The sequence below is a fragment of the Camponotus vicinus genome, unplaced genomic scaffold (assembly GCF_025532165.1).
Source record: "Camponotus vicinus isolate PSW18456_S1 unplaced genomic scaffold, iyCamVici1.0 SCAF_9, whole genome shotgun sequence".
In the NCBI taxonomy this organism is placed as follows: Eukaryota; Metazoa; Arthropoda; class Insecta; order Hymenoptera; family Formicidae; genus Camponotus; species Camponotus vicinus.
In genome coordinates this window covers 6481840-6499575 of record NW_028141981.1, presented here as the reverse complement: position 1 = coordinate 6499575, position 17736 = coordinate 6481840, and the positions used below count along the sequence as shown (strand labels likewise).

Genomic DNA, 17736 nt, shown 5'->3' with positions numbered 1-17736 from the left:
ACATATATCTGATATCCGCTGAAACCAAGTTTCGTTTCCCTTTTAAGATATTAATTATTAACGTGTTGATTATTCTCACTTTTGGCAATAATGTATTGAGAATAGGATAAATTTTTAATATTTAATAGGGGAAAAAGAGGAAAATGCAAACACACACAATAAATAATAAAGGAATTGTAATACAATAACTCGCAAAAAATCTTAATGTTTACAGTATACAAAATATGAGATTGCGAAAGCTTTTTAATACGATCGCGTGTATCCTCGGTATCGCGCGATAAAGCAATTTACTCGCTGATTACGTTCATCGAGAACATTATCGATATTTAGAGTATGGATTACGGGCTCGATTTCACGAAAAATTTTACCATTAAATCTGCACGTGTCTGTTTCCAGGTAGCGGCGAACCGTGGCTGAAGAGCGAAAAGTACGTTGAACTTGATGAGGAGGCTCAGCTACCCTGCGTCCTGAAATCACCGCAATGCGAGGGTTTGCACAGCATCAAATGGTACCGCGGACCCACGAGGATTTTCATTTTCAGCGAGGCCGCCGGAATTATACGTGGCAATAACGACATCGCTGCCAGGTAATTAAAGTATTACATTGACGTGAATGCATAATGCAAGCGAGTTTTTCAGCTCGCGATTTAAGTTAATTAGGCAATTCTCTTGCATATTTTAAAGAAAGTTAAATTTCTCTCTTTCTCTCCCTCTCTCTCTTCCCCAACCTCTCTCTCTCTCTCTCTCTCTCTCTCTCTTTCTCTCTCTTTCAATAATCATTCGATACTTCATCTATTACAGTATAAATTTACTAAAACTTCAGTACAGATTATTACCAATATCACAATCAAAAGCAAATAAATAAAATGTCTTCTTGAGTTTAAAATGTTATCATATTAAAGAAATAATTTCTTTTCAACATATATTATTTATAAATCTTTGTATATAAATTTTAAAACTTCTATAATTTCTATTTTTCATCATAATGCGGGCGCGCCAAAAATGAAATTTTACAGAAGTCTAAAAATTTTTCGGAGAAAAATTACCGTCAACATTCCTGGAATTTCTATAATATATTTTCTTCAAATGGCGTTAAAAGTATTATTATAGTAGTATTATTTACACAATTGAGTCACATGTTTTTTTTAACTGTCTACGGTTTTATTTTCCATTTCCATCAGAATTCTAACTATCACAATTATGTTCAGATTCATCACCCTATAATTGCATTTTACGGTTCGATATATCTGGAAAACTGAGTATTCAATGTGTGCTGCGTGTTAAACGAATATCTACTTGGATATTTAGAGCATGAAAAATTTCCCCGATTGGTAATTATCAAAAACTCTAATTATTTCAATAATGTTCGATTAGCCCGACAGTTGATTCGATATAATTACTTTTGCACATTTGAAAACCATTGTAAATATTTTTCAATGCATTGTGTGCATGTTTTTAAACGTAAATAAATATGGATACAGCGCAAACAACTATAATAAAAAATTATATACATAATAAAAAAATTAACATAATTAAAATAATTAAAAATATTAAAATAATTTACAAAATTAAAATAATTCATATTTGTATGAATATAATTGTATATATAACTTAATATTGATAAGCAGCTCTTCTATAATTCCAATTGTTATATAATCTTAAAAACACATATGAAAAGTTATTAGCACTATAAAAATTATGTTATTGAATTATTAATAAAAATAATTTGATTAGTTATTCTTATTAAAATAATATTCTTATTAATATTCTTATTAATGTAATTCAATAAGACAATATCTTAGAACTGTATTTTTTATGTGTTTTTAAGATTATATATATTGTAAATTATATCTATAAATGAATTGATTTCATCAGTTAACTAGTCATATTTTTTAGTCGCAATTTGCTCTTTAAGTAGATACACTTACTCCGAATATTATTGCCTGATCATAGAATACAAACTCAATTCTAAAATTATACTCCTTAGAAATCTAATCCGATAAACGATAGATCGAAAATGGTATTTCTCTACTAATTTTTATTAATAATTAGGACAGACACATTGTTATTCTTAAATCCTTAAAATAATTAACAGCTAACGGAATATAAACTTTATTGGTATAGTGTATAATATATTGGTTAAGTGTGTATATATAATATGTATACATGATTTTTACTCATGATTTTTACTCTATATTTATTTTCTCAGGGACTGGTTGACATTACAAGAATTTTAAGAAATAAATATAATTCTATTTTCTTTAACGAAATTAAATAAAAATTTGATTTGACATTAAAACTTATTTATTAATAGGTTAATAGGTTAATTATTAATAGATTTTACTTTGTAACTGAAGTAAGTTAACTATTAACACATACATACACACATTTACACATTTATTTAAGCAATTACATTGTGTATATATATATAAAATCTATAAAGTAGAAAAATTTAGGATTCTCATACACTTAATCAAAACGGTTTCTGTGCATACAACAAGCATGATACTTAATTTAAAATGACACGATTAACATCGCCAATAGCGTATTTCAGATAAATGAAGCTCTCATTTAATTCAATTAGCATCCTTCAACAACCATTATCGTTCTTTCTTCTCGGCTCGCACACATAGTCTGGCTTGGCAACGTTGGGTCTAGGTATTACTTCGCTTTTTGTGGGAACAAAAGTATTAGCAGCAAAAAATAGTTTTTACACGAGAGAGAGAATAGAAGAATTCCTACAATATACAGTAGAAAATATTTGTTGTACACGGGTATATACATACATACATACGTGACTGCGCTTTTTTGAGGACGAAAGTATTAGCAGTAACAATAGTTTTAACGCAGAGAGAGAATAGCAGAATTTCTACAATACATAGAGGAAGCATTCGGAATACACTATCACTCATTTTTTCAGTATAACATGTTCGCTGTATATCTGTTGAAAAATAACAAGATCATGTGCAGTGATACGATGACAAAGAACAAACGCAGTTGATGAACGTACGAAAAACAATTTATAGAAATCTTTTGAGATATGTCATTCAATATTTTTTTAAATTTCGGTAAATGGGAAGTTTTTGCTTGCAGATTCGTATTAATTTTCTTCGGAGAGACTTCCTTGTTGTGTTCCTTAATATAATAAATAAATAAATACATATGTGTGTGTGTGTGTGTGTGTGTGTGTGTGTGTGTGTGAATATATAAATCTTTTTTCATTATAAAATAAAATATTTTATCGATGTCGGTATTTTATTTTATGCTGTTATATTCGAACTAATTCTAACTACATATAGTACAATACAGTTTAATATAGTAATTTCACAAAAGCGTTGCTTCTCTATTTACTAATAGTGGGCTCTTTGATACATTTTGCGGCAAAGATCTTCCATAGAGACGATGTCCTCTGTGGCACTAAATTCCTGCTACAACATATTCCCTAGATCTCTCAAAGCCTTTAATGAAATGTTACAATAATGGTGATATTGTCAAACGCGATATTTGAATTGCAGTGCGTTTTGTGTAATTGAAGGATATTTTGATTAAACTGCAGTATTATGTAACTAGTAAATAAATAATATTGTGGGCTTTATCTATCCATTGTGTAATATTATGAATTAATATTAATGTTAAATTTTCATTTTTTATATACTACATTAAATATTAATTGTTATATTTTAATTAAAACATTAATATTTTAATATTTATATTTTAATTAAAACATTAATATTTTAATATTTATATTTTAATTAAAATATTAATATATGAGATACTAATTAATAAATTGCACATGTACAATTGCAATTCAATAATCTCAATCTTTTTAATATGTGATATATATATATATATATATATATTTATTTATTATACAAATATAATAACAAAATTAATTTAATTAATTAATATTAAATAGTGTAAAAAATTACATTTATTGCAATGATTATAAAAATTCTTTTTAAGCTCTAAATACTACTATTGATAAAATTGTAACTATATATTATAGCTATTGATAATTAATTATTACTATTAAAAGTTACAAAATAGATGCTATGAAATTTATTAAAAAGTTCTTGCTCGTTATAGTAGAACATATATATATTCTTTCCTTTTTATCCGCGTGAATTTATTTTCCCTGTCATATGGATTAAAGGCAATTTGAGACAAAATCTATTTCTGCACGTCATTCGCGCGCGTAACTATAGCGTAACTTAATATCCTGTAATTATATTCGTGAATTATATGCACTCGCACTGCGTCCGTTGTATCGAAATGCGCTGTAGTACACGGTGGGTACTAAAAATTTCCGTTTAATTGCAATACTACAATTTAATGGATATTCCAGTTTAGTGAAAGTGATTTGTAGCATATCATACATAATAAGCTTACAATTTAAGATATAAAATCACAATACACAAAAAATGTTCGTACATGTTCAAAAAGAAGTAAGTTTTCGTATAGTACAATAGTATAATGATATCGCAAATTATATTAATAAGATACGTAATATTATGCTCTTATAATATATAAATGTAATATATATCTTCTTTCTTGAGATATTTTACAATGCGATGCTATTATCCAGATTAGTTGGAATCAGTATTTGGATCTCGACATTATATATGTCATATTGTCATACATGTGCAATTTAATTATATTATATATCACAAAGAATATGTAACGTACTTTCGATAATATTACAAAAAACAAATGTGATTGCATGATACTCTTGGAATTCTGAAAACATCCTTCTTTACATTTATTCGTATGAAATCATTTCTACCAGTTAGTAGTAAATTATTGATGTTATGTGCATTTTAATCAAACAGAAATTTTTATCATGTGTCAAAAAATATATTGCATAGAATATGAATATATGTATAAAAAAATCGTTTCAAATTGCACACGTATATTTAAAAAACATGTAACGTATATTTAAAAAAAAACATAATTAAGAAAGAGAGAGAGAGAGAGAGAGAGATATTTCTAAAATACTTATTGTGCTTCAATAACGTCGATAGTCTAATTATACCCTAACGCGCAAGGGGAATACAGTTTCATATGGCATAATTAGCGGTCCGACACATTGTCGTACCAACAATGCGCTAATGACGTCGTAAACGGTCCGTCGGTCAAACAACACGCCGAAATGTCGGTTAACTGCGATCGCCTGCGTTTCATATCAATGCAGAATTCGTCGCCTGCAAAAACAATGATTCGTCACACGAGATGCGCTTTATCTGAAAAACGAAAAACGAAAGCAACAAACTGGCTGCATTGTAGTTGAAAATCACTAATCCGATTAAACAGAGAGAATATATATGTATGTATATTGTCATATACATATATATACATATATATACATATATAGAGAGTAAATGGCCATTTTTCCATCGTTGCTTTGAATAAATATTCCCGTATGCTTAAAAATACGTACGATTAAAAAAAAGAAAAAAATTCATATAAATTATTTCGATTGTTCTTCAGCAATGCTCATTCTTGTGAACTTTACGTCTTTACGTAACGGCGATTGTGAGCAATCAACTTGATGGAGATGTAAATTGTATCAAGTTCAATAGAGACGCTGAATGTATCGACTACTGTACTTATGTGTGTCTATGGGATACATTCAGCGTCTATTGACAGAATATCGATCACGACCTATATACATTGACTGTGCGTCTGCCCGCCATTTATGCCATGAAATGACGAGACCTTCGACTGAGACGCGACTCGTTTACATTAACAGCTCACAGAAATGCAGTTGTGTTTGATTACGAGCATTCAAAAAATTTCCGTGTCACTGTATTAAAGATAGGCTTTCCATAAAGTATATTTCTCGTTGTGCGAATTATTTATACATTCAGTTATATTCAATGGCCATTGTATCTCGTTAATATTTTCAAAATGTAATATGCGTACAAAATATAATATGCATGTATATATGTATATACATCGAGTATAGAACATATGTAGGTAATATGTAAACAGAACTGGACCGAATAGTGCGCATTATATGACGATAACATCACCACCTTATCGTCGTAAATGGATTACACTGCTCAGTTGGGATAACGAACAGATTAATCTCATTGATTGCCTGATTCATTATCCGGTGTTAATCGTAATTTGAGATTGACATTATGTAAGGTCATTATACTTGCGTCGGCATTAACCATCTATCCCGGCACAATATCTGCGCGATCGTCATTAATAAAGCGCACAAGCATTTGATGTATTCATGATCAATGAAAACTGTATATTATAATTATCAACACCACCACTAATTATGCAAAAATTTAAATTGACGTACTATAACAAGCGAGATTTATGGAAAATTTATTCGCACCTTTATTACTCGCGATGTGTTTGTCTAAAATTATAAATTCGTTAAACAAATCACGTTTCTTTCTTTTTTATTACATTTCCAGAATTATTCGATTTTTCGAGTTACATTCTATAAAATTATTCAAATATTTAAACGTTATTAAAATTTGATCAATAAAAAATTAATTTCGGAAATTTTTTATTGGTTTAATTTTCAAATTACTCATATATATTTCTTTTTTTAATTTTTTACATCATTCTTATGAACACCGTTATGAATGTTTCAGGGCTGACATAGAATACTCTGCGAATTCATCGAAAACGCATCTGATAATACCCAAAGTTCGGCTGGAAGATGAGGGTCTTTACAAATGCGAAGCAACGTATCTTGCGGTCAACCGCGAATGCAACAACGTGCAGCACATTATCCTTAACATCACGGGTAAGCTGTATTACATTATGCAACGCTACCAGATTAACATTTTCGGAGTAAATTTACATTTTTATCAAATTGGACATGATTAATATATTGAAATTTATACTCTTAAAAATATGTAGAACCAAGTGATAGCATGAACCCTTCCGGCATGTTATACGAAGTATATAAAGATTTTGCGGATAATTCATAGAGAGAGAGTAATTCCGAAAGATTTACTGGACCTATTATAAGAAAAACTTTTCGTCTAACGTTGTCGTAAATCATATTCTATATTTTTAACTGTATGATCTGTGTTTGTTATGTAATTTTTATAATACACTGACAATATTACAATAATGACATTGTCAGAAATATAGTCAAAAGTAGCTTTATTCAAGAAATAAAAAATGTCTTTTTATACCGGGCATTTGAAAATGTTTACATTATTTTTATTTACATTACTTTTTACACCATGTTGCTTGTCTCGTATTATTCTCGTGTTATTATCGGTAAATTTGATACGATATTTCTTGAAAATAAGATTATGTAAGAAATTACAATCCATTTATGTTTCTAGCATATAATACATAGAAATATATTTACGATATTTACATACTACATTGCAGTAAGGTAAAAATAACATGTGCAAATCGGAGCATTGCGCAAGATTCGCATTCAATAAATCAAGCAATGTTTATTTCATACTAACGGTTACACGTGATCGTTCTCGCCAATATTTTAATTTTACACGATACTTCCGAACGATGGACAACTTGTTACAGATGGCCCTTTTACGGAATTGGCAAACATCGATGTGTTTCCTCTTGAAATATTTTAAAGATAGAAATATCATTTACATTTTGCGGCCAAACACCTAGCTCTCGCAAAGTTGTCACCCAAGTTCTTCTCTTTTTCATTTCATATACAGCAATTATCCAAATTAAAAAAAAGAAAAAAAAACAAAATGACTACGATTCCATTCTAAATAGTAAGTGTAGCTATCTCTGTAGATTTCTATTATATAATAATTCGAGCAACTCTTATAATATTAAAATAAAAATAATCAAATTCACACAGATGATGTTTGAAGTATTTTACAAACTTTGTGCTTCGAAATACTCCTACTTATCTACGATTTGATTTTTCTTCGAATCAAGAGTTCTCCTCGTAATTTCAAATGTTTTTCTACGATTATCCGCGCCAAGTCAGTTTGTAACACGCGAGATCGAGAAGTGTAAAAGGCACACTCGTATGCACTAAGTAGTTAATTTTCGCGGAAGCTGAGTAACCACGGTTTGCGATCTGGGTTAAATCCACGTCAAATTATACATCGATAGCTCAAGTTAGACCCGATGACTTCCTAACTCGACGAAGAGTTAATATCGACAAGTTGAGTAAAGTTAAACTCTCTCGTCGGCGTATAATCTCACGTACTCAGGATAAGTGGAATCATTTAGTTCAACATTCTTGATTTAACGTTTAATGTCAATGTTATAAACGCATTATTACAAACCGATTTAATGGCTAAAGAGGTATCACTGATGCGCAATATTATTTAATCAAGTTAATGCGTTGTAATTACTGTGGTCGCGGTTTACCTCTCTGCTAACTCATCTCGCATTAAATCTGTATAAAACTGAAATTCTTGGGAATTAAGAAAAGCCGTCCGAGGAATCTCGGCAAAACGTGCAAACGTTACGAAACGTTCAAATATTTAATATGCATACAATATGTATACCTTCCTCTGCAATGCAATATGCAAAATTTTTCGTGTGAAAATTCATTAAGATTTAAATATTAATATGAAAGTAGAGGAGGAAATAAAGTGCACGTTTTACATATTTTTAGCTGAGATAATAATAATAACTAGAGCCAATAATGAGAAATATTTTGATTCGTAATGAATGTTTCTTATTAAAACGGATATAAAAATAATGGGTAATAAAACAAAAAATATTATTTTTCTCGAATATCATTCGAGCTTTCTCTCCCGTAACTGCCAGAAGAGACATTAACGTCGGAAGAAGCATTAGTGGTTCCTAATTATTCCTCACGGAGTTATGGGGTTAATTGCGCTATTAAGTAACTCCGTAATAAGACTTTCATTTAAATTTTCGATAAGGGAAGCTCTCTTCCAAATTCATCAGAGAAAATCTTCCTTCTACCAATAACGAGTTTTTTGAAACATCCTGTTTAAAAAAGAGAATTTTATATAGTTATTTTATATTTTCTCTCTCTCTCTCTTTCTCTTTCTTTTTCTCTTTGTAAGTTTATGAAGAATAAGACAATTCCTTTTGGGGTGGTTTATTCAGTAAATGTAGCGATTTCAGCGAGCCGTCATCGCGACGTGAATAGAATGTATATGTTACCTATTGTATATGTACGAGATTCCGGCTACTGATCTGTCTTCTTCGCTGTCGTGCGCCATACCTTGTGATATCACGGCGAGTTAAACGAGTAGGGCGGAGAAGTTTTCAAGTATAATCGAGACGTGGTACTTACATACACGTGCATAAGCAGTATTCGAAAACTTTCATTCCCTATTATGAAAGATGATATTCTGCTCGAAACTTCACACGTAAGAGTGTCTTGGCAACAATTAATTTTGAGGTTTATTTAAAAGGATAAGCATCCTGCACTTTCCCTAAAATTTTACAATAGAAATTAAACAAAATTGCGACTTCATTTATATCGATTGTCGATTTTATATTTTTCATTATTATTATTATTACATTGTTTACGTGACGATTGTAAAAATATACGAATAAGAAAATGTGGCAGATTTCTTCGAAGAAAGGAATAAAGAAAGAGAAGGGGAAAAAGAAAGAGAGAAAGAGAGAAAGAGAGAGAGAGAACTTCATCCTCAATTTTCATCATGAAAATTTTTTAAATAAGAACATTTCTTTCGTGCAGTCATGTCTAGAGATTCTCTTCAAGCTTTTTATCGTTTTGATTGCACAGCCAATTGAAACACGAACGAAATACGAAAGAACTTTGGAAAAGTTGCTCTTGATGCATAAGTGATCGCGACCTCAATTTGTTGAACTTAAACCGCTACCTTACGACTTTATACATATATCGATCTGCTCTTCTGCAAGGACGTGCGTTGAATTCTGTCACAAAAATGTAACATCGCTGCATTTTCGACTATTTCAAGACAAAATAAAGTGTTCTGATATCTCGGATATTGCACACAAAAAATATGCATTATCTTTTAACAAGTATTACAAGTTAGAAAGAATGGAAATATTTTCTAAACAAAATTAGCCTTGAGGAACATTACGTTTCGATTCTCTCTTTCTTCCCAACTTATTTTATTTTAATTAATAAAATACTTAAAATTTGAGTAATATTTAAGGATGAAATAATAAGACGGGAAAACGAACGACGTTTATATTTAAATAAGTTCTCGTTAAAAGAAAAAAAGATATAAATTTATCTAAAAATTATTTAGTTTAGCTATTCATAAATTCTTTACTTAATGAACGATTGTCAAATCAGCAATTTAAGATTGATAAATAATTTTAATAAACATTTTTTAGTTTTCTTCGCGTGCAATGCAATTGTTTTACAATATGATCTCAATGATATAACAGAGGAAAGAGAGAAATAAAAGGAAATTTAAAACAAGAAAAATACGTAACATTATTTTTCTTCACATAATTTCTAACAGCCATAACTATATTTTGTGTAAAATAGAGATAAAACTGCACAAGAATAAAACTATTTTAATTAATGGCAGTAATAATACATTTCTATTGGCTTAAATATCCAACTGCGTGAAATAAATGGACATACATTTTTCATAAAAATTCATAAGTAAAATCCAGGATGTTATTTCATTTTTGTTATTTTCAAAAGAAAGCTAGGAATGTAAAATGTACTAGAAATGAATGTGAGATGTTAAAATATAGTTCTATTAGATAAATATAAGAAGCTTGAATATATATGTATATGTATTTATCAAATATAATCGATATAATTTATATATTTATATCAATACGAAAGACGTCTCAAATTTGAAAGTAATAAAAAAGTGATGATAAGAGTAAAAGTGTTTGTTCGCGAAAATAAATTACACGGTGGAGTCTCAATCCGTCTTAATTCTGGAAAATTAATATTTATGAGCGACTAAATAGCGCCAATTTTGATAAAATGCGGATTATATGTCGTAGCCATTATGTCGCGACGAGGTAGAGCGACATAAAAGTAGCTTGCGAGCTCTCCTGCGACAGGCGTCGACATTAATCTACATAGAGAAGCATAGGACGAGGCTGCGCTCGAAACGATATCGCATATTACATCCGTACACGTATTCGCAACGCCGGGGATTACCCCAACACCTCATTCCAACTAGAAACATTACACAGCAGATTTATCGTTAAATAGATAATGTTAAGAACATGCGCATTAGCGAAACTAGAACAAAGATAACGACTTTTAGATTCGATCGTTTTTCAACATCGTCGAAATACGAATTTTATGAAAAATACAAATATTTTATTACACTCAGCAAAATGGAAAATTTTATATTATTATATTACAAAATTGGTATAAATTACAGAAAAATAAGAGTAACTTTAATAAAATTAAAGATAATAACTTTTCGAAAAATGATAAATATACGTGTGGAATTATAGCTTTATCAATTTTTAAGAAAGAGAGAAAAAGTGCTATGTTTTTTGCATCACTTTGGATCGCTTTCTAGATTATCTATTATTACAAACTTGCTTTAAAGCTCTGCAAAACAGCTGCCGTGATATCATAAGATTTTGACACACTAGATGCAGTTTCGCACAGAAATCAAAGAGCTGAGAAATATGTAGTAGACTCAATACCGTTTCTTCTTTCGTCTCATACGTGATCATTTTGCTGAGTGTCTTCTTCGCTGCGAAAAGCTACGAATGATTGCAATGTTTTCCTTTGAAACGTCGTCGAACTCGATCGTCGCGAATACTCGGATTCAATGTCGGTGAACATATCTCCGAAAGTCATATTAAAATTTCGCAAATTCCACGTAAAATGTTCGGTTCCTCGTTTCGTTAAATCAATTTTCTTCCTATTTAGTTTTTTTTTGTTTGCATCAGAATCTTTTATAGGAAGATCAAATAGAATGCTGTAGTTATTTTGTATTGTTATCGCAATGTGCTATCGCTACGAAGGAAAAAAAGAAGTTACATTGAAAAAAATTTCTAATTAATTATAAAACTCTTTTTCTATCTTTTTCTTTTCTCTCAATGGGTCTATTTAGCCTAAGAAAAATCGACATTTTCGCAGTGCTCTAATTTATAATTAAATCTTCATATAATCCAATTTTCATTTAAATTATAATTAAGTACGAGTGATAAATTGCATATAAAAGGAATCAAAGGATGAGGTGAATTCAAATTTGCGTACATAAACTATTAATAGAATAACGGAATATATCTCTATATATCCGATGCTATCCGATAGATGCTGAAGAAAGAATAATTTATAGTCTATAATTATACTCTATAATTTACACTCTTTTACGCTATTAACTAAGGAAATATTACTTCCTAGTAAACTACAGCATAGAGACGTACGATAAAAGATCGCAAAGTTCGCACTTACTTCGCCAATCCCGAGTAAGAAATATCCGAGATAAAAATTTCGAGTAAGGAATACCCTCTGGAAAAAATCCAGAAACCGTCTTATAAAAAAAAATCGTGGAAGCTACTTACGATCTAATGACGTCTCTCCTGCTCTTTCCCCATTTTCAAAGTAATCTCTTTCCATAGTGGTGCAAAGTTGCCGTTGTAGTTGCGGGTCGTTGAGGCAACTTTAAAAGCCATTTTCAAGTATATTATTCATAAACTTTATCGCCGTTGAAGTGCTTGAACCGAATCGTCTTTTATCGTAATTTTCTGAGAATGGCAGAACGTGACAATGACAAATCTGCCATGAATGCGCGAAAAAAGAGATTTTCGAGCCAAATCTCGGAATTTCCTTTTTCCCTGCGATTAAAAAGAATCGAGGATTTTGCGTTACAGCTGTCCATCAAACGTCCATCTTCACGTCAACGGAAGTTATCAACTTTTCGCGTCCGAAGTTTCTCGTCCGCAACGAAATAATAATTATAGATTGTGATGGTAGTGCAGTGAATTTACTTAATTCACGGTGAATTCGCGTCCATTTTCCGTAACGCAAGAAACAGTCGACAAACGCGAGAACATTTTCCAATATCCATTATAGCAGGCTACCGCGGTGACCGCGACTTCGAACTATTCACAATCGCATGAAAACAATCGACCAGATGACCATTCGAATTACCGGTCAAGAATTAATGCCGCCGAGAACGACTTTTCTAGTTTCGATCTATAACAATAGCGCGACAATTTTTCTCAACGAAGTCGCGTTATCCGAACAATCGATTTTACGATAGAAAAAAACTACTGAGATTTTCGCAAATTTTAACATCGAGAATATCAAGTTATTTTGTAGGGGAAAATTTCGCGCTTCCATTTTCTTGCTGAATTCAATGTATTTCGAAAATAGTTCGGCGACTTTGTGTATGTAAGATACAAAGCTTTCTCGTTTTTGCAACTGTGCACCACTTGCCGTCCAATCTCGTTTCTCGCATTGAGCAAAATGATGGTAGATTTTTAATCTACAATAGTAGAGTTGTGCTTTTTTCTGGTATTACGGAATAATATACCAAAAGGGAACAATCCAATTGACGAATAACACATTCATTCATTCGAATTACAATTCTCATGTATGATAGCAGGTAGATTTACATTATTTGGCATTTATTGGGCGAGTTTTATTTCATTTCATTTATTTAATTTCTCTCTCGCAAAAATAATAAATTTTGTGCAATTTAATCTCTTTGTATAGAAGACTTATATACATATATCTTTATTAAATCCAAAAGAAAGAGAGAATTGTTAAATTTATAAAAATTACCTATTTTTCACTAATGTTCTTAGACTTATTTGACGTATTTTTTTAAATATTAGAAAGTAAAATGTAAAAAATAAAATATTAACATATAAAGGAACAAAATTGAAATAAAATAATTTATTTCAGCTCTTTTAATTTAGTTTCTTAATTTAGTTAAATAATATAAATTATAATTATAAAAAGAGAAAAAATTTGTCTCTCTATTATGTAAAACAGCTATTATAAAATCATCATGTGAAGAGCTATTTTAGTTCTTTCATTTTTTTATATAAAAACATTATTTAATTAAAAATTTTAAAAATATATTATATGTTATAAATATAATAAAAAAAAATTTTAGAAAAATTTCTAAGAGTTAAAAGTAAGTTTCAAATATCAGATGTTAATATTCAAATGTAGCCAAAATATATGAATTCAAGAATTTGTAATTGTAGAAACTTTCATTTTTATTGTGAAGAATAAACTCATATTTTTCAGTGTTATCATGTGTATGTATGACACAAAGTTACGCCATGTAACATTTAGATAATTAAAAGCAGCAAGAAAATATCATTAAAAATTATAATAATTAATTTTCTGTTTAAATAACAAACTTACTCTCAAAATTTCTACGCTTATAACAAAGAAATATTGCAATTAAAAACTATTATTAAAACATAAAAAATAATATAATATATACATATGTAACTATTCTAAAATTATTTACAAAATATTTATTATTATATATTATTATTATATAATTTATATAAATATCATTTATATATAATGTATTAATTTTCTATAATAAATTGCATCCGGAATATTTACAAACTTAAAAAGAGGCAAAAATTATATATATTTCAAAATTTCAGATTTTTCATTCAAACATAAAATATAATGAAATCCCGAGAAGATATTAATTATTACAATGATATGTCTAACATACCTTTAATATATCTGTCGCGCAAGCAATGACCTAGTTCGCAGTTTAACTGAATCATTTATTAAGCAAAGGTGGATACGATTGCGATTGGCTAGAAGAGCCATTCGGCTCAATTCAAATTTTATGAAGTACCACTTGTCTCGCGACCGATCCAATTAAACCTTCTTCACGGCTGCAAATTGCAGCCTTCGAGAATATGAAGCGTAAAGTTAGCCAGCGTGCTTCTGATTGGATGAGCAGCCGTTATAGCCTATTAACTTAAACTCATTGTGATTTAATGTGATTTGCATCTTATTAAAGCACGCGTCAAGAGTTATTTCGGAAGACGAATAATGCATTGTAAGGAACGCAAAATTTTCGAAGTATTCTAGTTTATTAAAATAAATTAAAATGTTTAGCGTCAAAGCTTCAGCGATAAAGATATGTGTGAAGTTATACAATCTAATTTGTCGTAATTTAAATCCAAAAACAACAAGAAATATTGTTCTGTAATAAAAGATTTATTCGTTAACGAATTACTTAACGAAACGCACGCATCATGTTTCATCAATATCGATCAACATTTGAGAAACTCGTTAGTTAACTTTATAACAGATCTTTCTCTTTTTTGCTTTGGAAAATATGATGTCTTTACAAAAAGTCATCTTTGCAGCTTATCTCGTTGAATCGTATCGACTTATTAATATCATATTTCGATAAAAAAAGATAAATTTTGCCGATACTAGAAAAGCAAAGGAAAATAATCTTTTGTTTTGTTTTGCTTTGCATCAATATCGCATTGATGTAATTTTCTCAACTCGCGAAGGCGAATTAAAATTACACGCGATGATATACGCGATCGTAAAAATTTACAATTTCGCCAAGAGCATCGTTCGCGAATTCGCGAGATGAGTTTTGCTGAAAAGAGTTATTTGATATTCCGAAATGCAACTTACATATATGCAGGTTGAAAGTATAATATAACTGAGAAAGAAATGATTCCTGTAAAAATGAATCGAAAATGTTGAACAAAATCTTTTCATATCAAACGTCATTTACAAGAAAATTGATTTTAAACATTAAACAATCAATAATAAATAAATATTTACATATATTTACATAAATAAATATTTACATATTTATATATGAACTTAAGCATAAGAAAATGACAATCCTATATTATCGAGTCTCTTAATGGTAGTTATATTAAATCTCTTAATGATAGTTATATTAAAAAATGTATTATAGAACATCGTTGCGAAATAATACCTATATATTGATACTTTACACATTAAATCCTTCAATAACTGAGATTATTTAAAATCCCTTTGCTAAACGAAATGTTCTAATTTTATATTTATTTATATCTATATCTATATATATATATATATATATATATATATATATATATATATATATAATGAAATTACTGTCAAAATGAATTCGATGATATATAACACAAAATTATTAAGTTATTTAAGCTTAAAAAAATATAATTACTGTGTGCATATGTTAAAAATATTGTGAGATTATGCTTTATATATTACTGCTTTATTTATCTGCCTTCAAATAGATATTATGAATAATTTATTGATTTTGATAGAGTATTTATGAAACCTTATTTATATAGTATGTACGACTAAAATGTGAATTAAGATCATTGTTTGATAAAAGTTTCAGTTAAATGTATCTAATAAAAATTGTAGCGACAAAATTTGAATTATTAACAATTTCTCACTATTTTTTGATAATATAAAATTATATATTTGCAAACTTCTTTTATAACAATTAGCAAACATAAATTTAGAACGCACAACATACACTTAGACGGAGTCTAAATAAATAAATTTAATTAATTAGTGATTTAATATTTTGTATTTTGATTTATTTCTTATATTAATTCAATTTTTATAGAATAATGACTTTAGTTCACATTTCAATTGAACGTGCCTTATAATTTAAATGCGGTTTCATAAATGCTATCAAAACTAATAAATTTTTCATAATATTCATTTGAGGATAAGAATAAAGTCGCAGTAATACATAAAATATAATCTCACAATTTTTTAACATGGACACACAATAATAATAATTACTCCTTTTGAAGCTTAAATAATTTATTTTAATTTGACAAATTATTCCTGCTTTCCCAGAGAACTCATAAATATAAAATCATCTGAGCTGATATAATTCGATATAGACGAATAAAATCTGACACTAAAAATATATGATAAAATTACTTATCTTGCCTTCTTTCTAGATCACCGCTTTATAAAAATGTCAATTTAGCGGAAAAATTGTAAATGAAATCTTGAGTGATTGAAAAAAAAACGATATAAGATGTAAGCAGCAGAAGGTGAAAAAATTTAATAAACAATTGTCTTCGGCATTTCTCGAGCAAAATATAAAGAAGATTCTATTCGATTTAAAAGACATATCTCAGGCGAATAAGAAAAATATAATTTCCAATCGATTTAAAATTTAAACGGAAATGCTAAACAGTAATTACATTATTTTCGTTAATCATAAAATCTTATTTTGTTTTGCTAATTTTTAAGTTTCCTGACATACATATATCGGTATTTAAAGATGCAAAAAATGCAAATTTCTTAAACACGAATAAATACTAATAAATTTCTAGATCTCATCTGGTTGATGTTTCGAAGAGAAAATCAGGAATTTTCCATAATCAAATTCTCATTTTCTATCATTTGTCAATGATACAATCCGATCGCACAAAAAGTGAACGCAAACGAGATTAAGCCAATAGAAAATAAAATTACACTATCAAATAAATTTCAATTTTTGTATAAAACGTACATGCCATGTCACAACCGATTATATAATTATTTAAAAGTTCAAAAAAATTTAAACAACAAAAAATGAATAACACACATTACATGTCATATCTATATAAATTTTCTGATGTTTTCATATATTTTAGAGAACAGACGAATAATTTCTCGTATATCAGCGTAGTACAAATATAATGAAAGCTTGTTCCATTATTTCTACGCAAATGCGTATGGCGGTATTATATTTATGAGTATTATACTGTACTTTTCATCATTTGCGGCTCTCCATAATTCATTTTTGCCATTTTTAAAAATGACCATTACATAAATATAGTTATCCATAAAAGTAACATTTACACATATAAGCAC

General features: G+C 29.0%; 1 protein-coding gene across 11 annotated transcripts in view; it reads left to right on the top strand.

Annotated features, from left to right (window-relative positions):
• Nrm (neuromusculin) overlaps positions 1-17736 on the top strand; it is a 176515-nt gene that overhangs the window by 108461 nt on the left and 50318 nt on the right. For all 11 annotated transcript variants that reach the window (XM_083109506.1, XM_083109498.1, XM_083109499.1 and 8 more), the window contains 2 exons: positions 397-586; positions 6614-6768. In XM_083109506.1, the coding sequence (XP_082965632.1) occupies positions 397-586; positions 6614-6768 (345 nt within the window). The remainder of the gene's footprint in view (positions 1-396; positions 587-6613; positions 6769-17736) is intronic.